This window comes from Oxyura jamaicensis, chromosome 1, assembly GCF_011077185.1.
Source record: "Oxyura jamaicensis isolate SHBP4307 breed ruddy duck chromosome 1, BPBGC_Ojam_1.0, whole genome shotgun sequence".
NCBI classification, from domain to species: Eukaryota; Metazoa; Chordata; class Aves; order Anseriformes; family Anatidae; genus Oxyura; species Oxyura jamaicensis.
In genome coordinates this window covers 59,526,058-59,552,769 of record NC_048893.1, presented here as the reverse complement: position 1 = coordinate 59,552,769, position 26,712 = coordinate 59,526,058, and the positions used below count along the sequence as shown (strand labels likewise).

The 26,712-nt window shown below is 43.9% G+C and overlaps 2 protein-coding genes across 3 annotated transcripts in view; one reads left to right on the top strand and one right to left on the bottom strand.

The window, feature by feature from the left end:
- TMEM178B (transmembrane protein 178B) overlaps positions 1-3,609 on the bottom strand; it is a 223,469-nt gene extending 219,860 nt beyond the window's left edge. The window contains exons 1-2 of the mRNA XM_035342926.1: positions 3,106-3,609; positions 1,416-2,978 (exon numbers count right to left, since the gene is read on the bottom strand). Of these exons, the coding sequence (XP_035198817.1) occupies positions 1,416-1,797 (382 nt within the window). The 5' untranslated portion in view covers positions 1,798-2,978; positions 3,106-3,609. The remainder of the gene's footprint in view (positions 1-1,415; positions 2,979-3,105) is intronic.
- A 13,474-nt stretch (positions 3,610-17,083) lies between these two features.
- Positions 17,084-21,666, top strand: MRPS33 (mitochondrial ribosomal protein S33). 2 transcript variants are annotated; one of them, XM_035342827.1, is made up of 3 exons: positions 17,084-17,102; positions 19,336-19,595; positions 21,294-21,666. In XM_035342827.1, the coding sequence occupies exons 2-3, from the start codon at positions 19,381-19,383 to the stop codon at positions 21,397-21,399; spliced, it is 321 nt and encodes a 106-aa protein (XP_035198718.1). In that variant the 5' UTR covers positions 17,084-17,102; positions 19,336-19,380; the 3' UTR covers positions 21,400-21,666. The 2 variants fall into 2 exon arrangements, with proteins under 2 accessions (XP_035198718.1, XP_035198726.1); XM_035342835.1 differs by lacking the exon at positions 17,084-17,102 and adding an exon at positions 17,727-18,083 and having other exon boundaries at positions 19,340-19,595.
- The last annotated feature ends 5,046 nt before the right edge of the window (positions 21,667-26,712 follow it).

Here is a 26,712-nt window from a genome sequence, read left to right as displayed (position 1 = left end):
TGGCATGAGCAGCAAGGTGCCAGGATGCCGACACTTGTCCATTACAAGCAGGATTGAAGCCACCAACTTGTCCCATGTAGGTCATTAAATAGCATCTGGACATTAAGGGCCAGCAGCAACACAGAGAGGTTCCCCACTGCATCACCTGTGCGCCTGGTTTCAGTGCAGGTCTATGCTGTGCTACGAACCTCCATGGCTCCCTTGTAAGACGTACGGAGCTAGATGTACACATTGGCAAACACACGTGAAAGTATATCCCCCGCGAGTAATTAGCCTTAAGCATAATTCTGCATGCAGAGCATGGAGAGGGAATTAACACAGGCTATCGAGGGAGTTTGGGACAGAAAATACATGGAGAAAACAAGTATTTTTAAAGCTTTCCCGGTGTAAGAAGCAATGATTTCGCTGAGATGGAAATAAATCTCCAGAGAAACATCTGAATGCAACAGAAGAACCATGGGAGGGGAATGTAATTCTGTTGCATGGAATAACCATGCTGTGGGCAGCAAACATGCTGTCATCCCTAACTGAAACCCCAATCATCTTGCAAAAACATAAATATTTAATTGACAGGATGTATAGACAGGGTTTTATGCACATCTCCCCTTGATATACTTCAGATCAAAGAAACATTTGAGGTGAACTGACCATCATTTCGAACTGGCATGTCTGGGGAAAATAGAATAAGGAGGATCAGAAGACAAGGAAAAGAACAGCACAAAAATGCTACAGGCAAACAGATGCACCTCCACTCTGAGAGAGAATGATTCCTAGCACTCCTAATAAATTCATGTAATGTTTTGTAGGTATTGAAAATATTCCAAAACATAGCTCAGTGTAAACAGCAAGCTGTGTTTCCTCCCGCTTTTTAGCATTTCTCTTTGTTTACTCTCCGTTTGAGGACAGAAGAAGCCTGCATGTGAGCGCTACAAATAGTGTAATTGCAGACTGATGGGGCATTTGGTAAGGGAACGATGAAATACAGACATATGCAGTCTCCAATAAAATAATATGTACTTTGCCTGAGTCAGCAGGGTCAAACTAAAAATAAAATAAAAAATACCCAGCGTCTGCTTTATTAATGCACTTTGCTACTACGTGGGAAATATTCTGATACCATGGTGATGGGCAGATCGCAATAAGCTTAGAGAGACAGAGACACGAGAGAGACATTCTGGGGTGTGTCTTCAGTGGGTGACCCACTGCCTGCTTGCTCCCCAGCCCCACATCTCTGCAGTGGAGACCCTGTGGGGAACTGCCCTGGCGATGCTGTGGGAAGCAATGCCCAGCCAAGCCACCTCGCCCTCCGCAAGGGAAGGGACTTGGCTGGAGACACCCACTCCCATCCGCGAGCCCAAATGGCTCTGCTCAGCTCAGGAGGCCTGGCACGTCCATTTGGTAAAAACAGCCCTTACCTTTGGCAATCAGCTCCTCCAGCTCTTGGTCGAACCCTTGCCGGTGGCATTTCCTCCAGAGCCCCATGTTGGTTGAGTTGTACTGTCTGTTGCACTCATCGACTGCACTCATGGCAAAGATCTGCCTCCTGTTCCTTGCCAAGAGGAGTTTCCCTTCCCAGCGGTCCAACCTCGACCTGCTGGCCCTGAGAGGCAGGTTGTTGTTGGAGTTATATATGAAGCCAGGATCATTTCTCTTAGTGGTGATGCTCTTGCACCTCTCTCTGTGCTTCCTGGCATCAGTTTCGTACCAATGGTCAGAGCAGATTGCCACAGCCAGCATGCCCAGGGCACACAGAGCTAAAGAGAGGCCAGCATACAGCAGCAACCTTCCAGCAGCCATACCTCAGCTTCACAGAAACACCATGGGCATCTTCACTACAGGCAAAGCCCTTGAGCGTGAGACCACGCCGAATCCTCCGGAGCAGCTGCTGGGTGTCACTGGGCAGAGGCTGCCTGAGACATCCCCAACGCGTGCGGCTCACATCCACGCTGCGGGGGGACGCCCAGAGCGCTACAAAGTTCTGCCCTGGGGGCAGTCCTGGGGGCTCATCTGCCTCTGCTCCTCTGCGGAGGAGACCTGGCGAGGAGAAACACAGCCTCCTGCCTGAAGCAAGCCGGTGACCCGCCTATACAAAGGCGTCCTGTTGCCGTCTCCACGAGCACCCGGGCTGTGGGGGCTGAAGGAGCAACCCCCCCGACGAGGTTCGAGAGCTACGGCTCTTTGATCAGTCCATTAATCTCCTTCAGTCTGACCAGCTGGGAAATACGGGAGGGATGGCTTTCAGACCTGGAGGTTCAGCCCAGCATCACAAGACAGAAAAGTTCACCAGCCAGCAGGCTCCCACGCTGCAGGCGGGCGGCTGTCCCGGGTTCAAGAGGGGTGACTTGCCTTGTCTTTGTCAGCAGCCCAGCAAGAGCATCATCCGGACAGACGGCCGCTGCCTTGGGTTTAAAGCGGGGTCGAAAGGGAGGGAGCAGGAGGGCGAGCAATCTGTTGTTGCTGCTGCTGCTGCTGCTGCCTTAAATCGCGGCTGAAACGCAAGCTCCCCGGCTGTGGCTGGAAATGCAGGCATGCACAGGTTTCTCCCTTAGCAGACTTCAGCCGGCATCCTGGCTTCCGAGACACCTCAGCCGCCCTCCGAGACACCTCAGCTCCTCTCCGCCAGCCTCGCCGTTCACTCGGCCGGTCCCGTTGTCTGCGCTGGCATCAGGGCAGCCTCGTGCAACGACCCCTTCCCTGGCCAGCCGTAGCCCGAGCTACCCCAAATCCCCGCCGTGGCAGCGAGCAGGCGGCTGTCTGCACCCAGACAGGGCGAGAGGCACCAAGGGAGCCGCGGGGGCCTCCGGATGCGCTGCCACGGAGCGGGAAGCGCGCACCTCCCGCTAGGCAGCTCTGGAAGCGGTCCTCGGCCCCAGCATCCTTCTTCCACCCCCTTCCGCTGGTATCTGAACGGCTTCCTTCGTCACCGCCGCCTCGGTTTGTTGTGCACAGTTTTCCTAACACACGGGCACGTTAACCATCTGCAAGATGAAGGCAGGCAGGCAGAGCGATGGCTGGTTCGGAGGATGCTCGGGAACGGGGAGGGGAGGTCGGGGGAAATCAAACCAAAACAAACCGGGGCGGGGGGCAGGAAAAAAAGCTACACACCTTACACGGGGAGGGGAAAGCAGCCCCTAACAGTTGTCAACAGCTTTCGGTCTGCACCATTTCTCTGCCATATGGCCTGCTCTCCACGTAGGGGCTGAGGATTTTAGCTCAGCAGCTTCATGTGAACTGTATCCCCGGCATCAGCAGATATATATTCAGACATTTTTTTTTTTTTTTCTCCTTAAATTTCCACTCCCTTTCTCTCTAGTGGGAATAACTCACCCATCTTGTAGAAATCAAAAGCAACAGAAGGCGAGCTGGAGTCCGTGAGCTTTAGAAATCTCATTTCACCGTTTTTTAACCCAAATAAGAGTGAATCCAATCTTCCGTACACCTGGGAATCTTGCCTTGTTCAAACACTGAGCCCTGCAGCCTTGGCTAAAGCCTACAGACAGAGAATACAGAGCACGGAGCCAAAAGCCAGTGATGTCACCCATGCAACGTGAGACTCATTTCTTATTTCTCTAGCCTCCTTAAAGATAAACTGCACCACTTCACAGACAGGAAATGTCGAAGCTTTACTTTCTTACACGGGGAAAATGTAAAACCTGGATTTAACTGGATCCTGCTCATTCTTGGTCACGAGACCTTACGTTGTGCCACCCAAATCCCAGACAACTGTAGCTGTTTCTTACTGCACCAAAAAAAATCCCACCTACCATGTAACACAAGGCATGAGCTGACCCTGGATTCAGGAACTGGATTCTGTGTGATCCAGAAATGGAGGCCTCCAGACTCCGAATTGTACTCTTTAAAAAGGAAATAAGCATAATCGTTTCCTTTTCACCAAAACGCCCCGGGTCCTGGCACACCCTGCCCTAGGTACCAGAGCATCCTGGAGCTGGCAGAGGGATCCCACTGCACCCAGTATTTGGTTCCCATGTACAGGCTGCGCAGCACGCACTGCAAGCACCGCGGTCACTCCCGCTGCACCAAGAGGTCCACAGCCCTGTGCCTCCCCAGGAATGGGTGCTGCAAAAGCCTATACCTGCGCTGGATCCAACAGACTTCTGGCCCCTGCATCCCAAACTGTGCCATCTGAAAACGTACCTAGCCCTGACAGGAGTCCCTGGGCTGGTGGTTCCTCTTGGGCAGTGCTGGGGCCGTGCTGGCTCTTAGCCCTAGCACACAAATCGTGTTTGCTACAGAAGGGAGGACAGAAGGGGGACACAGAAGCTCTCTGAGTACCAGAATCAGGTACTCAAGGTCCCAAGTCATTCAGGATTTCCAAGTACATAAGGGCACCTCTCCCACTAAACCATTTTTCTTTTTAAGTGTACCATATTGTCTAAGCCCCTCGCACGATCAAGAAGCTCACAAGGGGAAGTCATCCATCCAAACCATAGATATTGCAATCAGACACATCTGCTGAAACAGCTCGATTGCAAAATTTCAGTGTTAGGTTATGAATATTAACTGCATCTGGAAAGATCCAGATAATGGTCTTATTGAAACAGGGCACCACTTTACATTTTTAGCAGTAGCCCCCCTTTGTTGTTCATAACAAAGGTAAATTTTTAAGGATCTAAGGCTTTTAAAAAAAAAAGCACGCGCACATGCAACAGCTCACACAGGTAGATTAACTTCTATAACAGGATTTTTCAAGCAACTACATATCAGTGCATTTAAAAAATAACATTATAATGGGCGTGGAGCAGCCATACTTGTCTTCTATTCAGGGATAAAATTAAGAGCTTTGCGGTCAAAAAGCTCCAGGATCCTATAAGAAGAAGATGTCAAAAAGGTTTCTTGCATTGTGCCCATACAGAGACAGGAGTTCACCTGGATTTCTTTGTTAATTTTTGGCATCAGGTCCCTGGGGGACAAGAACATGGCACAAGCCTAATTTTACCGAACATATTTCTGGTTGACAGAATTGTTGGATTTTAGATTTAAGAACCTATCTGTCAATAAAAAGCAGGAACCAGGTGCTGAAAGGCTTTAATGGTTCTCTTAGGCAGGCTTTAAAGTAAGTGCGGGTTTGCTGCATTTATTCTCTGTTTAGACTACAGAACTGGAAGATTGGGAGTAAGGGCAAGTGGAAGACCCAGCTAATACATCTGTTTTTCTCATGATGTTGGCCAAAAATATGTTAGGGGGCAGGTAAATCACGTAACCTTATATTGCCAGCATTTGCTTTCCAGTTAAATATTAGGATTACCATCCAAAGAACCAAAATTTGGTTGGACCCAGTAAGATTCAGGAGCCAGGTGTTTCTGTCCCACTCCAGGGAAGAAACTGAGTTTGGGACAGGGGTAGGGGGTTGCAGGGAGATATACAAGGCTTGTTCTCTTTTCTTGTTCTTCCACACAGGGTTGAGAGCCAAAAATTGCCATGCGGTTCCAGGTTTTATCTTTTTCTCTGAAAAGGCATTTCAGTGGCAGTCTCCATGCATATATATTTTTTTTTGCTCGTATTTGTAGCTACATCAGATGGCAATCTATATCCTCATGCAAGTCACCTTAAATATATAAATGTAGGAGAAGGTGTTGGGTTTCAGATGAGCTCCGCTTTAACTCTTAGAATTAAGCATTTTTCTCTCTGCTCATCATTCCCTCCAAGAGGGTAAGAACGCTGCGTGCTGCAGGCATTACCAACCTTTCCTCTGTCTCTTCTCCAGATTATTACAGACAGCCCCTTCGCAGCACAAACAGATCATTATTAAATTCTCTGCCTCCCACCCCACCCCCGCCTCACCACGGGGGGGGGAAAAACAATCCTTGTCGATCTTCAGATGAGCGTAAGCTGGGGGAAAGACATTTTAAAAAGAAGTCCACATGCACTTGGGCGTGCTACGCCGAAACCTCACCCTGCAGTGAATGAAGGATGTCTTGGCAACGGGAGTTAATTCATCGGTCCTGCGCGACTTGGGGTGTGAACATGCAGTTTTAGTAAATGATTAACATGGAAGCTCCCTGCAGGTTGCGATTTCAGTGGTACAGAGGGGAAGGTAACACATGGGTGCACAGATAAAATGTCTGGAGGCATGGGACAGAGAAGCGGAGCCTGGCAAGACCACTCAGAGCAAATTCCTTGTGACAAGCCCTGTGCACTGCCTCTTAGACCTCGCCGCTGATGGTATCTTACAGCTAAGGCCAGCCTCTTGCCCACTGCCCCCCAGATTGCTACAGCTCTGCTTAGCATCCCCCAGCTGCCCTCGCCCACCTCTCTCCAAGAGAGACAATAGCCCAGACACAAAAGCCGTGGGTGCCCGCACCAAGGGGCACGCGGGCAGGGTGCCGGCTGGAAGGGGGAGGGCAGCCTATGGAGAACCAATTGCAATTTGCTTTTCTTCGTGGGTTTGTATTTTTTAAAAAATTATTTTTTCATCAAGATGACCTCCACCATATTTTTCTTCTCCCTCCCTTTTTTTTTTTTTTTCTTTTTTTTTTTTCTTTTAAGGAGAAAGAGTTCAGTGCCATCTAGTGGGGGAGGGGACGGAGCAAGCCAACACGCTTCCCATTTCTCAGGCTCTGTGCCGCTAACTCCATTTATTCAACAGGGAGAGATGATCCTGGGTATTTCCCTTCTCTCTTTGTGCTGTGCATTTCCCAAGAGGTGATGTTTAATTTCCGTGGGCTCCATCCTTCATTCTTGGTAATGAACCTCCTACTGAAGGCAAAGGAACTCACGCCAGCGTTGTGTTACTTGCAGCGCTGACCCTGGAGGCACTTCGCCTCTCTAATTACAGGATCTCAAATACAAGACAGTAATCAAACCAAACACAGATATAACAAATTATAGCTACTAATGCTTTTTATCATCCAAATACACCTTGGATACGCATGTGGGTGAATCCCCATTATGGCAGCCATTCTAGTAACACAGACGTGAGAGATGCTGCCTCTGCCCAAGAAACAACTTAGGGCAATTCCCACAAAGAGTTGACCCATCAGTCCAGCTAATTTGGGGATAATCAGATGATTCAGTAACAGGCATAGGCAATGGAAAGAAAGTTATGGACCTCAAAACTGCATATGAAAGTTGCCATCTAAAACTCAGGCATCTAAAACAGTTGTTGATGCTCCTTCTACTTTTAGTAGTGCAAGGCGTTTCCAGAAGGAAACACCAGCCAGCCACATACACACAAGCTGGCCATACACACACACACGTACACACAAATTAAGCAGACAGCTATGTACGCGCTAGTGTCCAGCTGCAGTCACACTAGCACCTAGCTAGATGTCTTCTGTCCTCCCCCTGCCAACTCCCCAAAGGTTTCTGTTTTGCTATATCTCTATAAAAAACATGTGGATTCCCAAGTTAAGCAAGTTAGTACGCTCCACATTTAAAATCACCCATGCATGCACATTATGATGCAATCTTTAACTGCATGATTTTTTTTTCACGTGTTTCCTGCCTTTTTCAGTGCAAAGGATGGATGTTGCTCACTTAATGAGCGCTGTTCAAATTTCCTCCTACCCATCTCATCCAATGTGTGGTGCATTTACGATTTACTGCAGAGCATCCAGATCTTGCATTGAATGCAGAATGATTAATGTCCCCATGGGTTTTCTCTAGTGGTGTTCTCATGGTAATGTTTGAGGGTGCTGGTTTTTGTTTTTGTTTTTGTTTTTGTTTCAACAAACATCAATGAACTTTTATCTTCACAGCTCCCTGCTGAGTAACAGAGATAAAAGCCAATATTTTCAAACATGTCAGTGTATTTTGGGTGCTCAATTAAAGAAGCTTAGAACCAACACTTTCAAAGTACTTGGTATTTTCCTTCTTCAGTGAACAGCTCCCAGTCACCTTCACTCTACACACAGTGGTCAGTATCTCTACAAATCAGTTCATAGCTAACTGAAACAGCATATCCAGAAAACAGGGACCATGTGGCCACTAGTTGTAAAGACTGACAATTATTTGGCTCACCCAGCTTCACACCAGCAACCCTGGCAGAGGCAGAAATCAAAACCAATTTTCAATTTCACATCAACTGCCTTAATGCTGTGACCTGCGTTTCTCTGCAAGGATCACTACACAGCTTCCAAAGCCTTCACCAAACAGCCACCACCTCAGGGCTGCAGAGTTGTAGTTCATCATTGTCTACCATGAATGGAAAATGTGTAAAAAGCAGGATCTAGTCAGGTATCCTGCTTCACGAACAATGGCAATTCACGGGAAATTTTTATTCTGGTGTTTTCCTAGGGTCACTTAGTGACCTGAAGTTGTGACAAACAGAAGCATGCATGAGCTGAGAGCGCTAATCACGGGGTCAGGAGCTGAATGGGCTGTAGCAAAGAAAGAGCGGATTTGGTTTGGGTGGAAGCAAAATGAACTGCTGAGCAGAAAGCAGGAAGACATCCAGGTGAGTAGGTCTGTACCTTGTTTTTCAATAAAACTGAGGAAATGGCCAACACTAAATTGCTTCACACAGAGACAGGTGAAAGACAGTACCCAGGTAAAAAGAACCACAGTATAATGTTATGTTTCCAAAGACAAAACCAAAACAAATCAAAACACAAGCACACACAAATAAAAATAAAAAATAATAAAAAAGAAACACTGGGAGGTTTCTACTAAAATTGCTTCCTCTTGCGAAAACTTACTCTTTATTATTTAGCTGTCAACTGTCAAAGCCACATAACTGTGAACTACCTGAGGCTACCCTGCAGAGACAGCTAACCGTGTATGATAACCACTGCTTCTCATCTGAACGTCTCCAGGAATATTTTTAAACTCAAGCTAGACAAGGATCAACTTTTTAAAGTAAGTAATAATTAAACTTTCCCCAAAACTGCCCAGGGCAGACACCACTACTTGGAAACAGTCGAAGTTTAGCAAAGCTGTAAGTTACCGAAAATAGGGCCTGGCAGTCAGTCTGCTGAAGACGTTATCCCTGTACCGCCTACACACCGATGGAATGACCATGGGCATTGTGGTAAACTGCAGAATAATTTGGAGCCTGTTGTTCTGCCTTTAAAGGTGGGCCCACATATTTTACCTTTTTCAGCCAGGTGGTAGTACCTAAATGGGCACTGTGCTCACAGGTAAACACTAAAGCGACTCAAGGAACAGCCTTGTCCCTGTCCCTGTTGAGTTCTTCCACTGTCAGAGGGGCATCAAGACAAGTTTGAAGAAAAAGGAAAGGCCTAAATTGCACGTGTATAAATTTCTGTTGAAACAACGAGTTCTGCTGGGCAACGAGAAAACTCAGCCAAAGCACACAGGCAACCTTTGGCCCTCAGGGCTCTCTGAAATTCATCTCCATACAACAGAATATACGTCTTAGACCTTGCCTTCACAAGGGGAGATTCAGCTTCACTCTGGTGCGCTCTGTGATCACAGCACACTACTATAGCACTCTGTTATGCCTCCTGGTTAATGTCTTGCCAACTTTGTAGTCAACACCTTCATATTCTACAGCTGCTTCTCCTCTGAACTGGAGTTTGCCTCACACATTGCAAGCCTGGCCTCCTATCCTAAATCCTGCTGCAGGAAAAAGCCATTGCCCACTGCAGTGAAGGAGGGGACGTTGCAGGAGTTGAATAGCATGGCTACTTGCTGCCTAAAGCCAGCTACCAAAGGAAGAGGGCTCTCTGACACCACCATCATTGGGCTCAGCTGAAAACAGGTGATACTATTTTTCATTACAATTCATGAATCTTGTGATTTTTATAGAAACAGCAAGAATTCGGGGTGGCAGAGATGAGATGTGAGGACCAAAGAATACTGACTCAGAGCAAAAAATCAGACTTGTTAGCTTCTAATAATAAGCTTATTTTGTAAGAAGTGACTGTTACTCTTAAAGCTACATCTAACACGTTGACCTTCAATACGTTAAAGCCTGAATAACTCTGATTTACAGTAGTACATCAACATTTACTTCATACTCCCAGCCTTATGCGAAGGTGCACCTGCAGTACTGTTAGTTTGCTCGAGGTGGCAAGTGACGCTGCACAACATTCCCTACGTCTCTTTCAGATTTCACAACTCTTTGTGCCTTCCCAGAGAGCTTTCTGGACATGGGTTATATCAGCAGTGTTTTGTGAACTAATCCACCAGAAGACAGAGATATAGCCTAACATGGTCTTTGGTAATGAATACCACATCTGTGATTTGCTCCCAGCTGCCAATTCAATTTGTTGCTTCTTTTAGTCACAAAAGAAGAACAAGGATTAGTTAAAAATCAGAATTTATAGATCATAAAAATCATCACAGTCCAGACTGGAAAGAAAAACAGTAATCAAAACCAAAAATAGCACCTCAATAGGAAAAATCATACTCTTTAAAACACCCCTCCCTTTTGGAACATGACTCAGAAGCAAGACCTCAATCTTCATGTATTTCATGTGGCTTTGAAAGTCCTAGCTGAGTAGATTCACTTCAAACCAAAAAAAAAAAGAATGTACATAAACATAAATGTATATGCAATATATATACATTGTCTAAATAAAAAGAGCTGAAATCTATTATGATAAGCATTCAATTTAGACATAAGTATGATGCTCTTTTAAACAGTTTTCCATTTAGCTCTCCTCATTTATTGTTATTCAAATGATATTTGCTTGAAAATAAAGTACTTGGTTTTTCAGACTTCATCTGTTTCTGCAGTTTATTTTCCCACCTGAAACTTTAGCACTCTAATATCACAATTAGTTGCTGAGGAATTGATTAGATCACAAAGAGAGGATTATAGCTCCAGGTGGGAAACATGCAGCAGGAAAAGATGAATTCCTAAGCAAGAAGACCTAGTTTCCATGCAAGTGCCATTGGTTTGTTAGTCTTTACAAAGAATAAAGGAAAGAAGAGGGAAGAAAATCTACGTATTTCAGCAGAACTGCTACCAGTACTCATTTCCTAAGAGATGGCAGCAGCTCCTTAATGACTACTCTTCTTCTGTCAACACCGAATTGAAATCACAACAGTAGTTAGTTTCACATGCCATTGTTATTTTTCATCGAACATTGCAATCCAATAGATTATGCCACTACATCTGATATACAAAATGAAGCATTTACAGAAACCTACAGCTTGATGCCTCTCTTCTAAAGCATCTCTCAGAAGCTGGACATCTTAAAGTGCTTTACAGCAACCACGTAGTTCTTAAAGTGCAGTGAACGGATGCAAACTGTAGGTACAAAATGTTTCACGGGAAATGCTTGTTTGGAGTGTCCGGCCAGGATAGCGAAGTCGATTTCCTTCAGACATACCTGGCTTAGGGCCAGAGTGATCTTTGCAGTCCTGTATTCAAGAGGATTAATGGTTGTAGACCCCACATAGCAGCTGACCATCTGCCAGCAACTGGCATCCCAGCAGCAGCTACAATTGTGATGAACCCATGGAAAGCTCAGATCTGCAGGCATCTCATCGGCATTTTCAGAAATCCTGTGCACAGCAGAACTGACCTGTTACTAGGGCAGACTGGGACCGCTGCAGCCAAGCTGGATACACTTGAACTTCGAAGCTCATTAGTAAGATGTAAGATCTCTCCAAAGCATCTCCTGCACTTCCAGGAAGCTCTGTGTAATGATGGCTCAGCAGGACGGCATCTCTAAGACCAAGGCAGCAAACTTATCCCCACTTTGAATGCTGTGCTGAAGGGCAATTCATAGAGCAGGATTGAGCCTCAACCACTTAGGGCAAGCAAAATAACAACAAAAGATCTTATTGCCTCCAGAGAGTAGTTTGCGCAGACTGCCTAACACAGAAGGGGAAAATGTGGAGTTTAAAATACTTCTGACAATTATTTCGGGGTGCTCAGTCATGTGCAACATAGTCATTATGGCTCACAATCTGAGGTTGTTCCAGTGAGAACTGCTGTGCAGTGACAGCAGTTTATTTATTCACCTGTGCTGTAAAGGCTGCTAGAAAATACTCACCAAACAAGAAACAGTGGAGAGTACTAGACCCCACTGACTGTACTCTGACTGCCCAACAGGTACGTTGAAGAGGTTGGCCTGCAAAAAGCTAATTCTCTTGTTTCCAGAGAAGCAGACTGAGGAACTACATTTCCCAAGGACAAAAAGGGAAATAAAGAAACTTTGGGATTCACAGCCATAAAATCTGAAGAAGGAGTTCTCTGCAGGAAAAAGGGAAATACACATAATGTCCACACAAAATAAAGAGCAGCTTCACGTCACCCACAAGGTCTGGAGTGAAGGACTCCAAACTAAAACCAAAGGTCCTCAAAGTAAGTGTCTGTTTCCATGGCTCTGCCTCTAGAGGACTGTAGAAGAGGGAAAGTCTGATCGATAACATTTAGGACTGCAAAGACTGCTACTGAGATGACTGCATACCTGTGGGTCCAACCAGATCTTGGCAAACCTGCTAACTTGCAGGTAGAAGCAGTCAGGGAGTGGTTATCTAGAGTGCTCTGCAAGGGTTAGTGATATATCCCAGAGAACATTGGTCAGGATACCCTAACACAGGAAGGGACCTTAACCAGGAGAGAAATCTCCACTGGAATGCACCATAGAGGCCAATGGGGATATAAAATACAAAGTCTGCCAAAACTCAAGGGAATCCCCAGCTCACAAACCCAAGAGATCTAGACTCAAGACAGTATCTTGACAAAAGCAGGCCATCAGCAGCAGCAGGCCAGCATGCAGAAACAAAAATATGATCTCAAACAGATCCAACCAATCTCCCTGGATTTTCTGTTTAAGAGATGGATGCCTTCCTGAGAATTTTATTGCTGGAACATTTTTATTCGCTCTTCTTTTTTACGCTTGGTCAAACAGAGTTAAGAGATGGACAGCTGGTTTTCTCTTGTTTGAAAACCTTGATGGATGTCCTTTCAGATGAGTTCTGCAAGGGATGGTGTGAGAGAAACTACAAGAGCTTTTATCAGCAGTGAGCCAGATGTCTGCATTATTTCTTCTCTTTTCAGCTGACTCCATCATTTTTTTTTTCCTTCTTTTCCTCCCCCCTTGAATACTTTGTTCGAGCCAAGAAGATGTGCCTTTGTTACTGCTGCCTTTAATATTTTTCTTGCATATGATGCCTGTTGTTAGTAAAGTAACTATAATACTTTACTTGTGTAGTATGTTTTCCACTAGGGGAAGGTGAAGCATTTTCTAAGAACCAATTATTCTTCACAAGCCATTTCTGAAGCAGACATTATTATCCCCAGTTTACAGAGGAATAAAATGGCAGATAGGTTAATTAACTTGCTTAAGGTCATCCAGTGAGTTAGTAATGGAGTTGCGACTAAAGCAAGATTGAGCAATTCTCATTCCCAGTCCCTTGATACAACTGCAAAGAAAAACTTCTCTTCAGTCTTAAATACTTCATTTACATCTATCACCGATCATTTATTCTGACGTACTGTTGAACTACAAATTAGTCAGTCTTAATGACAAATATGTAGATGTGTGGAGATCTACAGCATCCACCCCTCGCTTGCCTGTTCAGCTTCCTGCACCCCCTGCTATGCTGAGAGCTCATCTTCCATTAAAATGGACGTGCTGCGGCTCCTCTGGAGAACTGTTAACACCACTTCAGGCATCAGTCCGAAGGCGTCGCAAAAGGCAGAGAAGAAGAGCACTTGCTGTCTTTCCCCAGGAGGCAAGAAGACTGCCACAACAGCCTGGCTGCCTGGGGAAGCAATAAGCTGGAGATGCAAACTGGCTTTGAAAAATAATTTCTATTTTTCTTCTACACTGCATCTCCTTCCCAAGTGTTTCCAGTGTTAGATTGATGGAGTGGCAGCATTTAAGAGCTGCATCTTTGCAGATTTCGCTCTGAAGCACTAGTTTGACGAGTTCTTTTAAAGTCAAAATATCCTTCAAGTGCCCACCCAAAGTCTGTCAGCCTCTTCTTACAACACATTCTCTCCAGAGGGATTTGCACTGTTAGGCATCTCTGTGGCTCAGCATGAATCGCTGTGCAACAAAATACAATTGAAGTTCACAAATTAATCATGAACACATAAAAAATGAATAAACACATATGTAGTCGATGCAGTCTTACCAAATGCTCAAAGGGTCCTTCTGCTTGACTCAGATGAAGACTGTTTTGCTCCCTCATATCAATATTTATAACAAGATGATGTTAGAGATTGTCTTACAGCATGTTAGTTTTAAGCATAAGATTTCAGAGAGAAGTTGATTACTGTGCCTTACAGGAACCACTCAAATGTCTCATTTCCAAGATCAAATGAAGCAAGTTCAGACTCTCCTTGAAAGTGTCAATAAACAAGTGCCAATGGGCAAACTGCTATCCTCATCTTTTCTTCCTTCTGGATATACCTTTGCCTTCTCAGGACAAACTCACACTGGCTCATGTTGCATTTTGTCGAAATCCTACCTTAAGGCTCTTTAACATTCAATTATAATTAAAATATATACACAGGAGGAATTAACCAGATAAGTAGTTCCAGATAATTATTGATCAAATAGAGTAGTTCCAGACCAAACTATTCTCAGCTGTTTGTAAAGAGGTTTTCTCTGTGCTTATCATGAAGCCTCTACCTTTTTTTCACAGCTCTGCTGTGCTCCATGCATCTCTTCCCTCCCTTGGTTTCTTTCCCTCACTACAGTCCCCATGCACACAGTGCCCATTTTGTCTCCGAGTCCCATGTCAACTCACTCTCTTTTAACTCCTTTCTAGGGTTTCAACTCTTTTGCTCACCTGTCTGCCACTGATTTGCTTCTAAATAATCACTGACAAGTCCAAACACTGCTCTATTTACAACAAAAACCTCAGGAGGCTCTAACAATACATCCATAAGATTCAGCTTATCACAAAGCCTTTCCTGTTGGCAGCCTCTGCTGCTTCCTTCCATTCCCTGTTACTACCATCCCTTAGTGTGTCAAGTCTAATTTGGACCGTGAAAACCTCAGAGTGACTATGTTCACTTCATGTGTCCAAAAGACTCCAGACATGTTTCCAGCACTACATGGGTAACCTTACCCCAGTGTGATTAGCCAGGTGGCTCTGTGCAGCAGCCTGTACAACACCAGCTTCAGGAAGTGGATGTCTAGCTCTTGCACGCCCCATTTCCATGACCACCCCATTGGTCTGCTCTAGCATGATGGCAGATGAGCTGCACAGGGATGACGGAGTGCAACACAATTGTCTCAGGTCAGGTGCCCAAGCACATATTTGGCTGTGTAGGTTGCAAACCAGACCATGATCCACCCCTGTGACTTTGCTGACTGCTGTGAGCTTGATATGCCTTCCCAAGTGGACCTATGCTGCCCTCCTGGCTAGCACGCTAATTCTGGCTGGGTGCTCTACATGCAGTTCTCCTCATAACCCCAGTATTAACACTGATGTCATAACGAACATACATCCTTGTGAGTGCACATTTTTATTTAAACCTCAGATTTACTAACATTTGCATGTTTTTGTATTGCTGACAAGACTGATTTTAAAGGAAAAAATGCAGAAAAAATAAACTAATGCAGACCTATACATATATATGTGCTTCTATGGCACCAAAAAAGCCATGCTGGAGCACCTCACATGCACAGTGGTGCAACAACACTGGATCTCTAAGGAGATATCTTTGTAACTCCTTCCTAGCAATCCAGGGCTGTGATGGGCAACTAGGCATAAGAAAGCCAGTTTGCCAACTGCTCTATTGTGGACAGTCTCTCTGAATTGAAGCTCAACATAAGAACTTTAGACAATCAGACACCAGGGTGATAATGGTGCAGGAAAACAGAAAGGGGACCAGAACCATGCTATTGGATCTGTGTTTAGGTAAATCAATACTTTGAAGGACACAGGAAGATGTTTTTCAATTGTCTATATGCCCAATTCCTGAGTTTGGATAGCATGCAAGAAGAACTGGGTATTTTCACTGATGAGGAAAAATGAGATCAAACTGATATTACTGATATTATAATTCACTAAATTGTAATATTAAAATATTTTGTCACGATTCTTTTAAGAAAAATAAAGCAATTTGAAGATGTGAGAAGGTAACATTACACATGAAACTACCATCATTGTTTCAGAGCTGCAGAGACAGGAACTTGTCCCAATCCACCCTACAGAAGAGGGGTGTAGTGGTGTGGGGATGGCTGCAGAGAATCAGACTTCTTACTCTGCTAACATACAAAACGCGTGCTCCCTTTGGACCTGTCTGAGAAAAGCCCCAAATAGGCAGCAGCGGCATCTCATCAGAGTTTCTAGAGTCATTTTGTATGACAGTTATTGCAGTGTATACAGAACAAATATTTTGGAATTCGTAACATTTAAACAATTTAATCATGGGACAAGAAAATGGTACTTGCTTGGGAGCCAATAATCACGACGTGATCATAATAAGAGAAAAGGGGTAGTCCTTAGCAATAAAATGTTCTCAAGCACATATACAGATGCTTTAGAAAGACTATCTCCATCAAGTTGATCAAAGGGATGAGGAAAATGGCTCAGAAATGCAGATAGAAATTTAAATGAGAATTTTTATGATCTTACTCCACAGTCCAAAAGCTGTGACTGCGTGATTAACAAAAAGGGACAATTTTGGCTGGAGGGCAATCCTGGCTCAGCAGCAAGGTGAAGGAAACACTCAGAAGTTAAAAACATAGAATACAGCAATGCAGAAAATAATAAATATAGGGAAAAGTGTTCTGAAGTTTAAAATAAGTATCTGGAGAATTTAAGCAGAGTTTAAGTATAGTGAGGAAATAAAACACCCCAACAGTAATGCCTGGTGTATGGCTAGACAGAACTGGTAAAATGGTACCGAATGGGCAGAAATGCTAGAAACTTGTCCCCTATTTAGAAAGATGAAGTACTTGGTTATCTAGTAGCAATGAAGCACTTCCCAGTCCATTAGTAACCGATGAAGATGGTAAACATCTACTAGAATAAGCACTTGTCCCTGGGGGTGTTCAAGGAAAGGCTGGACGTGCTGCTTAGGGACATGGGGTAGTGCGCGGCATTGGCGGCAGGGGGGTGCTTGGAGCAGGAGATCTCGGCGGAGATTTACGCTTATTGCCCGACCCCCACACAGCGCAGCCGCCACAACCGCCACCGCCCCTCACGCAGGCGCCGTGCTGAGGCGGCCGCAGCGCATGCGCCGTGCGGAGCGCCGTGGCGGGTCAGCTCGGGGCCGGGGTCCCGGGGCCGGGGGCGGGCGGATCCCACGGGTGCTCTGAGGGGCGGCGCTGGGCTCGGGCACCGGGCGGCGGGCGGCGGCGGCGGCCGGGGAGAGCTCCGGGGCCTTGGAGGTGGTGGGAGGGGGGCACGGTTCTGGCGTGTGCTGAGCCACGGGGAAACGGGTTGGGAAGGGCAAATGGGGGGCAACGGGAACACGAGGCTGTGGGGAGCGAGCACGGCGGGGGGGAGGGGGTGCTTTTGGTAGAGGTGTGCACGGTGCTAGTGTGTGTGATGAAAAGCTGCACAGCGCCTTCCTGGCAGTGCCTCGGGGTCCGAGGGCACCCCAAAACAGGACGTGGGTAGTTCTGGCACCCGGAGGTTAGCGTTCACCTTCCCGATCCCTCAAAGGTCCTGAGGCTGACAAGGGTTAGCTGTGGTCTCCAGCCTTGGATGGGGCTGTCTAGGTTCATTTACAGGTTCTGAAGGGGAAAGCAGGTCCCACAAACCACTGGTGTGCGTCACTTAGGAGCTACAGGTATTTTCAGCTTTAGGCTGCAATTGGAGGAGATGAAGCAAGCTTTGTGTTTGAGTTGGGCCAGGTGTACCTTCAGAATCCTGATACGATGGAGAGGTTTTGGGACAACTTGTTGCTTTATCTGCCTGTAGGAGTTAGGGCTGGCAGTGCTGAAATGGACAATTCAGCAAGACCCAGTGATCGTTACTTTGTGTAATAGGCACTCAGGCTGGAGTGCCACCCTGCCATCATTTGAGAGCTTCCATCTTCTCCCACAGCAGGCCTGTTGCCTTCATTTGAAGCCCATGACACTTTGCCTTCCCTGTTGTTGCTCTTTCCATTACTCTCCTTGACTCGGAATACGTGTGTTATTTTCATGCTTGATTTTCCTCTTGCTTCTTCTGTGGTGCCGTGCTAACAGGAGTAAATCAAAGCAGACAGCTGTACATCAGTCCTCTGGAGGGTAGAAGCGAGGTTATGAATACTTCAGGTCTGTGTTATTAAACAACAGATCCCTGTTAACCTACTAAAATTGACTAAGCCTTGGCCTGCTGATTACTCTTGTCTGTGTTCCACACTCTTTCATTTTTTATGCTCATCTTCTGGAATCAGCTGTGCAATACTTTTTAAAACAAGAATTTTAAACTTTAAAGGAAGCGTAGTGCAGATGAATGAACGCTGCTTAATTTCTCTGGAGACTTAGGTCATCATTTATTCACAGACACAGTACAGCCAACATACAGCTTCAAATGCAGGATCATGGGAGTCTTATTCCTGTCCATTACATCCATAAGATGGATGTTTCTGAAACTCTGTGCAAGAATCTCTTGCAGAAGGAGATTACGCTTGTGCCGTACGTCACCTCTCACAGGGGAGCTACCTTGCTGAGAAAACCCTTCTTTGCAGCCCTTTAAGTGACTGGATGTTGTCTCTCATGGTCTAGTAACAGTGGCTGTTGTGCCCTTAGAGCATTTCTGTTGCGGAGGTGTCTTTAGGTGGGAAACAGCTGAAAGACAATGGGAGGCTGCTGGTGTGGGACCTTCTTGGAAAAAGAATCTGGTATGGGGAAGTGATTCTTTTCCTTTGCAAAGAGAATGGAGAAAAAGCTGGTGGAGGTAATTTAGAGAAGGGAATGGAGATGAGATGGATGTGTATGATTCATATAGGGAAATGTGATTTATTTCTGTGTACAGTTAATAGGCCATTTTGGCTAGTTGGCTCTAACAAAGTTCATGCAGTGCTTTAAATTGGGTGATAAATATTTAAGAGCAAAATGTCCAGGTTGCTTCCTCAGTGTATTTTTGTGGTGTCTTATCTTGTGCTTGTGTAGAAGTCAGAGGCATCACAGTGGGACACCATTTTTGGCAGCGTTCACATTGTACCTGTTCCTGTGACGGGGGTTTAAAGGGAGACTTAGGCAAGCCAAATGAGAACTACTAATAAACTAGCCATGGTAAAATGTTTTTCAGTGTAGGTATTTCTGTAGTCCGTACTGATTTCTGTACTTTTCTAATTAGGCTATTAATTGTACCTGAATTAGTGTAGGCATATGCTTTATATGCAGAATTGTGTGTTAAATATTAGACTGATTTCAGGGAAGGAATGAAATGACTTCAAATGTGGTTGGAGTACGATGAGTGGTTTTGATTGCCTTAATTATGGGATAGTTTGCAGTACTCAGTCATCTTAGAGATGTGGGTCTTTCGTTTCCTTTCGCAGGAAGGTCAACCTGCCTATGTGTGCCCCGTCATTCTCAGGAAATGTCCAGCGTTTCCAATTACGCCCTTCGAATGGCCCGTCTGAGTGCTCAGATATTTGGAGAAGTTGTCAGGCCAACTGACGCAAAATCTATGAAAGTAGTAAAGTTATTCAGTGAGCAGCCTTTAGCCAAAAAGAAGGAGGTCTACAGCTGGTATCCTCCTCACAACACCTACTATGCCCTCATGAAGAAACTCCGCTACTTTGGTCTCTACAGGTAAACTCTCTGCTTATGGGATGGGAGCAGGACTGGAGATGGGAAGGGGGTGGCTGCGAGCTTTGTTGTAGTTTTTTCTTCATGGAAAAGAGGAAGAGAAAAAGGTTCCGTTTAGAAAATGGTGCATGTGGAAGTAGGTGCTTGATTGTTGCACTGAAGACAGGAAGAGTAAAATAAATGACTGCTGTCTAAGTAACTTTACCTGTAGGAATGATTACAGCTTTCTGTGAGAAATAGTTCAGATGTAGTTCTCAGCAACTGGTTATTTAGAAATGGTTCTTACTCTGACCTTGTGTGAAAGGGAAGGCACCTTTTCACAGAGATAGATAGGTCTGTAGTTCCAAATACACCAAACCGATGTGCTACAAAAAGGTGATGTTGTCTTAACACTGTCTCAGTGCAATTTCTGTGTTACACTATATTAATGACTCATTTAAAATGTGAAATTCAGAAGAGAAGTGCGTTAGGCCAGAGGGGCGTTTTATCCTTAAAAATAAATTAAAGCAAATTAAATTCAAATATGGCTTAAGTAGCCTTATTAATTTCAGCTTCAACCAGTTGTGTAATTTCTAAATGAAAAAAATGCACTTCTAAAAAACACAAGCAGGTGTCAGATGCAGTCCTTTGGCTTCAGTCAAGTAGCACTGTAGAAATCCCATAAAAGCAAAGATACTAACCCTGTAAAGTCAAGACAGATTAATTTCTATTTCTAGCATTGCAATTCCGGTCATCAAGGACTGCATCCAGGATACTCTTGGTTTAGGTGGACATGTGAACTAGTTCCAAAATAGCTGTGTTTTGACACAGAAAGCCTCGGTGAAGTGATAATGTTCTTTTGCCTTCTCTTCTTGATATCAAGGTTCCTTGTCTGGCTGCTGTATGTACAGAGATCTTGTAGAGAATTAGGTTTGCTGCTTCAAAATACATAATGAAGGGATGTAGGCTAAAAGGGCCTGATAATAACTTGCAAGCCTTTTGTGTTGTTTTTTTGTTTGTTTGTTTTAAGAAAATTTGCATTTAAAAATAGCAGTACAGCGATCTTAAGCCACTTTGGATGCAGTTGTGGCTTTTGAAAAATACCTTTGCATTGAAAAATAGGGGGACAGTTAAAATAGAATTTATTAGAACATAATTGAGGATTAATTATCTCTGCCAGCTCCTTCTTTCTCTTTCCTGTTTTATTCCTGTGTTAAGACTCTACAGTAGCTTTCTTCATAACTCATCGCTGAAGTCACCCGAGAGCAATGTCATGTACTAATTACTGCTCAGCATGGCCCTCTCTTCTTAGAAGCTAATGACCTGAACTTCCTGTGTAGCGTAGGAAAGCCATGTGCTATTGCTAGACTGCTGAGTTAGGTGCCAAGGGAGAAATTCTCATTCTCAATGATTTTCTTGTTTGTTTTCCATTGTGTTTAGATGAGCAATATCAATAAATACAATGATAGAATTACACACACACAGATTTCTTGCTGAAATGGGCAACCGTGTTAGTTCTGAAAGTACAAGAACAAATCACATTAATTCGTCCAAAAATTATCGCTAGCTGTAGCACTCAATAAATTGCAGTAAGTTTCAGCATGGATCTTGCTGTTTAAGAAAGTTGATTTCTTTTGTTACCATATAGTGCTAAGGGCCTTTCCCATCTATATTCCCAGCAGTTGAGCGAACTTTTTTTTTGTTTTTTTCTCCCCCGTTTAGGGATGAACATCAAGACTTTAAAGAGGAGATGAGGCGGTTGAAAAAGCTCCGTGGGAAGGAAAAACCAAAGAAGGGAGAAGGAAAGAGAGCTCTCAAGAAGAAATAGTGCCACTTCGATAATATAATGAACTACTCTGGAAGTGCTGGAGAACAGCTGTAATGCTTTCTGTTCCCAGGATGGAGAGGGGTTGGCATGTGAGCTGTGTTTGGGGCACAAGAAACACATTGTGAAATACTGGAATCTACCTTGCAAGTGCACTTTGGTCTTTGTGGTTTTATTTCTTAATTTCTGTAGTTGAAATATTCTGTATATTTTAGCACATGAGTTTGTCATGAGAGTCCTCTCCAACCCAAGCAGTAACAACAATATTTTTTTTTTAAATGGCACTCAGTTCTTGCATACGCCTGCAGCCCTGTTCCAGCTTTTCTGGATCTGGAAAATTATTTATTGTCTTTATTGTCTATTTTACTTTCTTGCATTAATATTGATGCAGTTTTGCATGTGGCCACAAAAAATACTTCCTAGTCCTACTGCTGCTTCTCACCTTGCCTATTGTGATGAGTTTTGCTCCAGGTAAATACTGTTGATAATTTTTCTGAAATTGCTGCCAAATCTATGGTTTTGTGTTTTACACTGGATAATTATTTATGTTCCATTGCCTGACCACTGCACTCTCATGCATACCCTGAATACTTAGATACTGCTACAGAAGAGGCTGAGAAACGAGGGTTCAAACTGCTTTCAAGACCCCCTACTAATTAAAATACAATATTTAAGCATACTGTAATAAGAGGATTTTGAATGTAGTTTGCCTGGAGGACTGGGGTGAAGTACTTTATAAAGTACAAAACAATTTTATGGGTATGCAGTGGGTTTTTTTATAGCTAGGCTCTTTTGTCACTAATATTAATGCTTACATAAATTACCATTTTTAGCTGTCAGTGTCTGTCAGGGAACAGAAAGCATAGAATGTAAGCGAGCTGCTCTGCCCGGCCATGTGTGCATCTTGCCTGGGTGTGCCTTGAAACTGCATATTTAATTTCCAGGCCACACAAACTTAGAGAAACAGCCTTGAGGTATTAAAGGAGAGCAATTCAAAGTGTTGAGCGATTGGGGCAGAAAGTGTTTGCACAATTAGGCTGGGGTGTGCTTGATTTTGCATACAGAGGCATTCCAAAGTAGGTAGCTACTGACCTGGGGACATTTTTAAAGCAAGCTTGTTGAAATTTAAGTGTATTTTAGAGGGATCTGCCTGATCATTGAAACCGATGAATCTACATAAATTTGTACCAGCTCAACACTTTTACTTCACCAAGGTTATTAATCCAAGTAGTGCCAGTTATGCTAGAAGTGGTTTTGGTGAGCTGTGTAGCTCTTGTTCGGTACCCGTACTGAAGTGCTAACTGGTTTTCTAAGCTCTTGAAGGCTGTGTTGTGGGTGAAGTGCCTGGGTTCTTACCACAATCAACGAAACGCTACAGAAATGAGTAAGATACAAATATATATGTACTGTAGTGGTAAATTTCTGTCTTACACTAAGTTAGTATCTTACTCCTTTTGCTCAACACTGATGTTCCTGTGGCATTCTAATGTTGTACATGTGATGCCTTGTGATTTATCTGGTGCTGAAGTCCGCAGAGCCTGTGGTAGGCCCTAGGAGAAGTGCTTTGTTCCCAGCTCACAGGCCTGCAGCCGAGGGGAAGGGAAGCAGTCTGTTGCCTGCAATTCCTGTTGAGGAAGGAGAGCACATCATGGAGGGAGGTGTTAGGTGGGAGAGGGAATGCCTGAGGAGAAAGTATGGCTGCTTCATGACACTTTGTTTCTTGCTGTGGCTGTGAGTGGGTGGAGCTGCTCTGTTGGTTTGTTTGGTTAGAGGGACTAGTTCTCAGGCTCCACAGCTGAGTTATTGCGGCAGCCATGGACGCTGGTACCTGTAGTAAAGTGTTCATGCGAAACACTTAAAGCTTTAATAGCATCAGTGTGCAAGAGGAAGAGTGAAGCATCAAAAAATGGTTTATAGTCTGGCTGCAATGAAGTGAGTATATACAGCCTTAAACTCCAGGGGTGCAGTGAGACCTGTTCATGTGCATATGCGTAATGGTTTATAAAATCCTGACGCAGCCTGATAGATGGGCCACATTTACCCTTCTGAATCCACATTTAGCCTGCTTAAGGACTGAGCATCTGCAGGGAGAGCAGTGAATGCTGCAGGCATTCGGTATCTTCATGTGCCACCTTGCTAGATGCTAGATCAGCAGCGTAATGTTAATGAAGCTTGGGGATCAGATCTGTTCCTTGTCCATTCAAGTCACCTGGCTCTTTATGGACTGAGAGAAGGTCCTGTCATGCACGTGAAAATGAAAGGCTTCTGTGGCTGGTCATCTATATTATAGATTATAGGTCCCCTTTGCAACCTGACACCAAACACACTCTCAGAATCAAAGCATCACACTAGGAACATATTTTGGGAAGACACTGACAGCAGTGTATCCAAGAAGGCAAGAAACTCGGAGCAGGAGCTGTGAAACAAGTGTGGACAATGACTTACTGGCTTTCACAGTGACTTTGCAGTGTTAACGAGCAAAGTGGGTGGAATGAAGTCATTTTAAAGAAATCATAACTTAAAAAAGTATGAGTACAAAAATAGCTCTCCTGCCTAATTGTTCATGTTTTTTCTTCTGTGGTATTAATTCTCTAGAACTATGTTTACAAAAATGGTTGTTTCCCTTCCTCTGAGACTTTGCCTTAAAATAATGATGTTTCAGCATTTTTTGGAGTTTATCACAACATTAAGATAATCCATTGCTTACTGGGAGCGTAACTCTTCTGTTCCAGAAAATACAGCTTTCTCCACTCCAGGAGGGATAGAACTAGGCACTTTGCTGCCTAGCTTCTAACAGATGCTCTATCATTTAGTGATTGATGTTGCCCTCAAGAAGAGTTAATTTTGTGAGTATCAGGACCTTCACAAATAGGAATTCAGTCTTCAAACCTCATGCCAAGTAGTAACACGGTGTGTGTATTTAGAAAAGGAAGTAGAGTTTCAACTGTATTTGGAGGAGTAAGGAAGAAAATGCAACTTTTTACAGCTACCAGTATAGTGTCACATCCATTTTATGCACAAATAATAAAGCTCAAATTTATTTTTTCCTTTCCCTTTATAATGGTTCTTTTCACCATACAAACTCTGCTGTGTTTTGTTAGAAAATTCCTTTTTTTCCTGCGGTTATGAGCTGACTGGCATATGTTTAGCTGGATGTTTTAATTCTTGATCGGAATAAATCCAGTTAAGTGATCTCTGAGGGAGTAACCGAGAGTCAACCCCCTAACCTCTTCTGAATCCTGAACAGGTTAATTAAGTGCTGCTGCTGCCCTTTATTAAAGGTGAGCAAAAGCAGACAGAGGAAACGTAATGTGAAGTCAACTGCAATGTAAGTGAAGCCTGTGTTGCGTGCTGTATCCCAGAGGCCAGCCTAGGTGCCCTGGCTGCATTTGGATTGTGACAGGAATAGCAGTCCTGAGTTTAAGCAGGTCCTGGCATTAGAAAATAAGGTCCCCAGCTTCTAACATGTACTGCTCTTTGTGTCATGCAAGGAAATGCTGAAGGAATTACTGACCGTAACAGTTGGTTTTGTACTTCCTTATTTTATAGTGCTAATATGTCTGTATTTAATTACATTCTGGTGTAGTATAGTTGTCGCTGCAGAGAGCTACCCTGATAATCACAAGTCATTTTGTGAACAGGCTGACCCAGTTGCCACGTATCCTATAGGGAGTGCAGCTATTGCTAGACCTTATTACTGGAAGTCTTGCAGACAGACAGAAGACGACTTGCATAAAGCTGTGTTTTTAATGGTGGAAGGCAGAAAAGCAGTGTAGTTTGCTGCTTAGTTTTCTAGTGTGCTATAATACAGATACATGTGCTCTGCTCAGGGAAGTATTTAACTTGAAAAAAAGTTTCTCCTAATGCAAAGTTTGTTCTACTGACTAAACCAATGCACTGAGTTCACAGCAGTGTGTGAAATGCACCTCTAACTGAGTTGTGCTATGGTTTTAGACAAATGTTTTATCTTGTCTGTATTTCCTTCAGTAAAATTAGAATAACAATCACTTAGTCAATGTGTCATGATAGTAAGCTACTTTTAGGATGCTAGTTTACCCCAGGAGAGCCTCACGTGAAGAGCAGCTGAGTTTGGCTGTAGGAGGACTTGTACCTCTGTGCATTTGAGAGAGCTTCTTTTATGAGACAGCTGATGACATTAACACTTGAAATAAGCTGTGGCAAGTTACTGTGTTCCCACAGTAAAAAAATATGTATGTAATAAGAAATCCGTTTTTATTAAATTGTAATTTTTAATTTTTAAAGCATGTGCGTACATAATCCTCTACCACTTTGAGTTCAAAGGTCTCATTTTTAAAACAAAATGAAAAAACAACAATCATCCGTCTACATGTTTTAGAACAGCTTCATGAATCTTAAAGACTGCTTTGATGAGGAAAGGCTGTCATATATATTTTTTATTTATTTCTTTTAAAGCACTAAGGATAATACACACGGAAAACAAGCTCTATGGGGATGCCAGATTACTTCCTTTAAACTCAGTTCTCCTGTATAGCTGTTCAGTAGTGACTCTTGTACAGTCCCTTGGGAATAGATCCTGAAAACAAAACCTTTCAAGGATGTTCTCTGTCCTCTTGACACTGAGGCATGTGAGTGCAGGAACTCTTCCTATCTAACCTCTCCTAGAGGCAGCTTCATTTCTCTGAACTGCCCAACCAACAATGGAAAACTCTGGGTTTCTAATAATAAAAAGAAAGGGTTTATTAAGAATGTAAGAGGAAGCACAAGTGGGGTAAAAACACCTTATCATAAACCCTGGTGTTAGAATTAAATGCTGTGTATGGGTGAGATATCTAGAATGGGTTTTTCCATGCCTACAATGCTGGGATAGCATGGAAGCAGAAAGACATTTTAGTCTTTCTCTTCCCTTCTGCTTGTCCTCTTCCTTAAATGTAATAACATGTCTTGAGTACGTAGAAGAAGGAATAGACATGAGAACATCTGAAAGAATTTGCTTGTGAAGGCCCAGTAAGAGCAAAACACAGCTATAACGTGCTTAAATGGTGAGGAGCATGATGGTAGACAGACATTTGGGGACCATAACCACCATACTGGTTGAGAAATTATTTAGGGTTGTCTAAGGCAATAGATAGGAAATCAACAGGATCATGATCATTACACTGAAGTATCTTTATAAGTACCACATTAAATTGTTCTGGGTGGAATACCGGGGAAAACTCCACAAGGTAAAATATTTAGAAAAATTGCAAATATTCCCAGGAGGTGGGTTATGGCTCTCTTAGTCAGAGCCAGACAGAGTGAAGAGTTATAAAACACAGCACAGGGACCACTTCTCTC

What these genes read in the sequence shown, in the direction of transcription:
- MRPS33 (XM_035342827.1), top strand. Translation starts at nt 19,381, where the DNA reads ATGTCCAGCGTTTCCAATTACGCCCTTCGAATGGCCCGTCTGAGTGCT. An exon ending in CGCTACTTTGGTCTCTACAG is followed by an intron (nt 19,596 to 21,293) that starts GTAAACTCTCTG and finishes TCCCCCGTTTAG; the next exon opens with GGATGAACATCAAGACTTTA.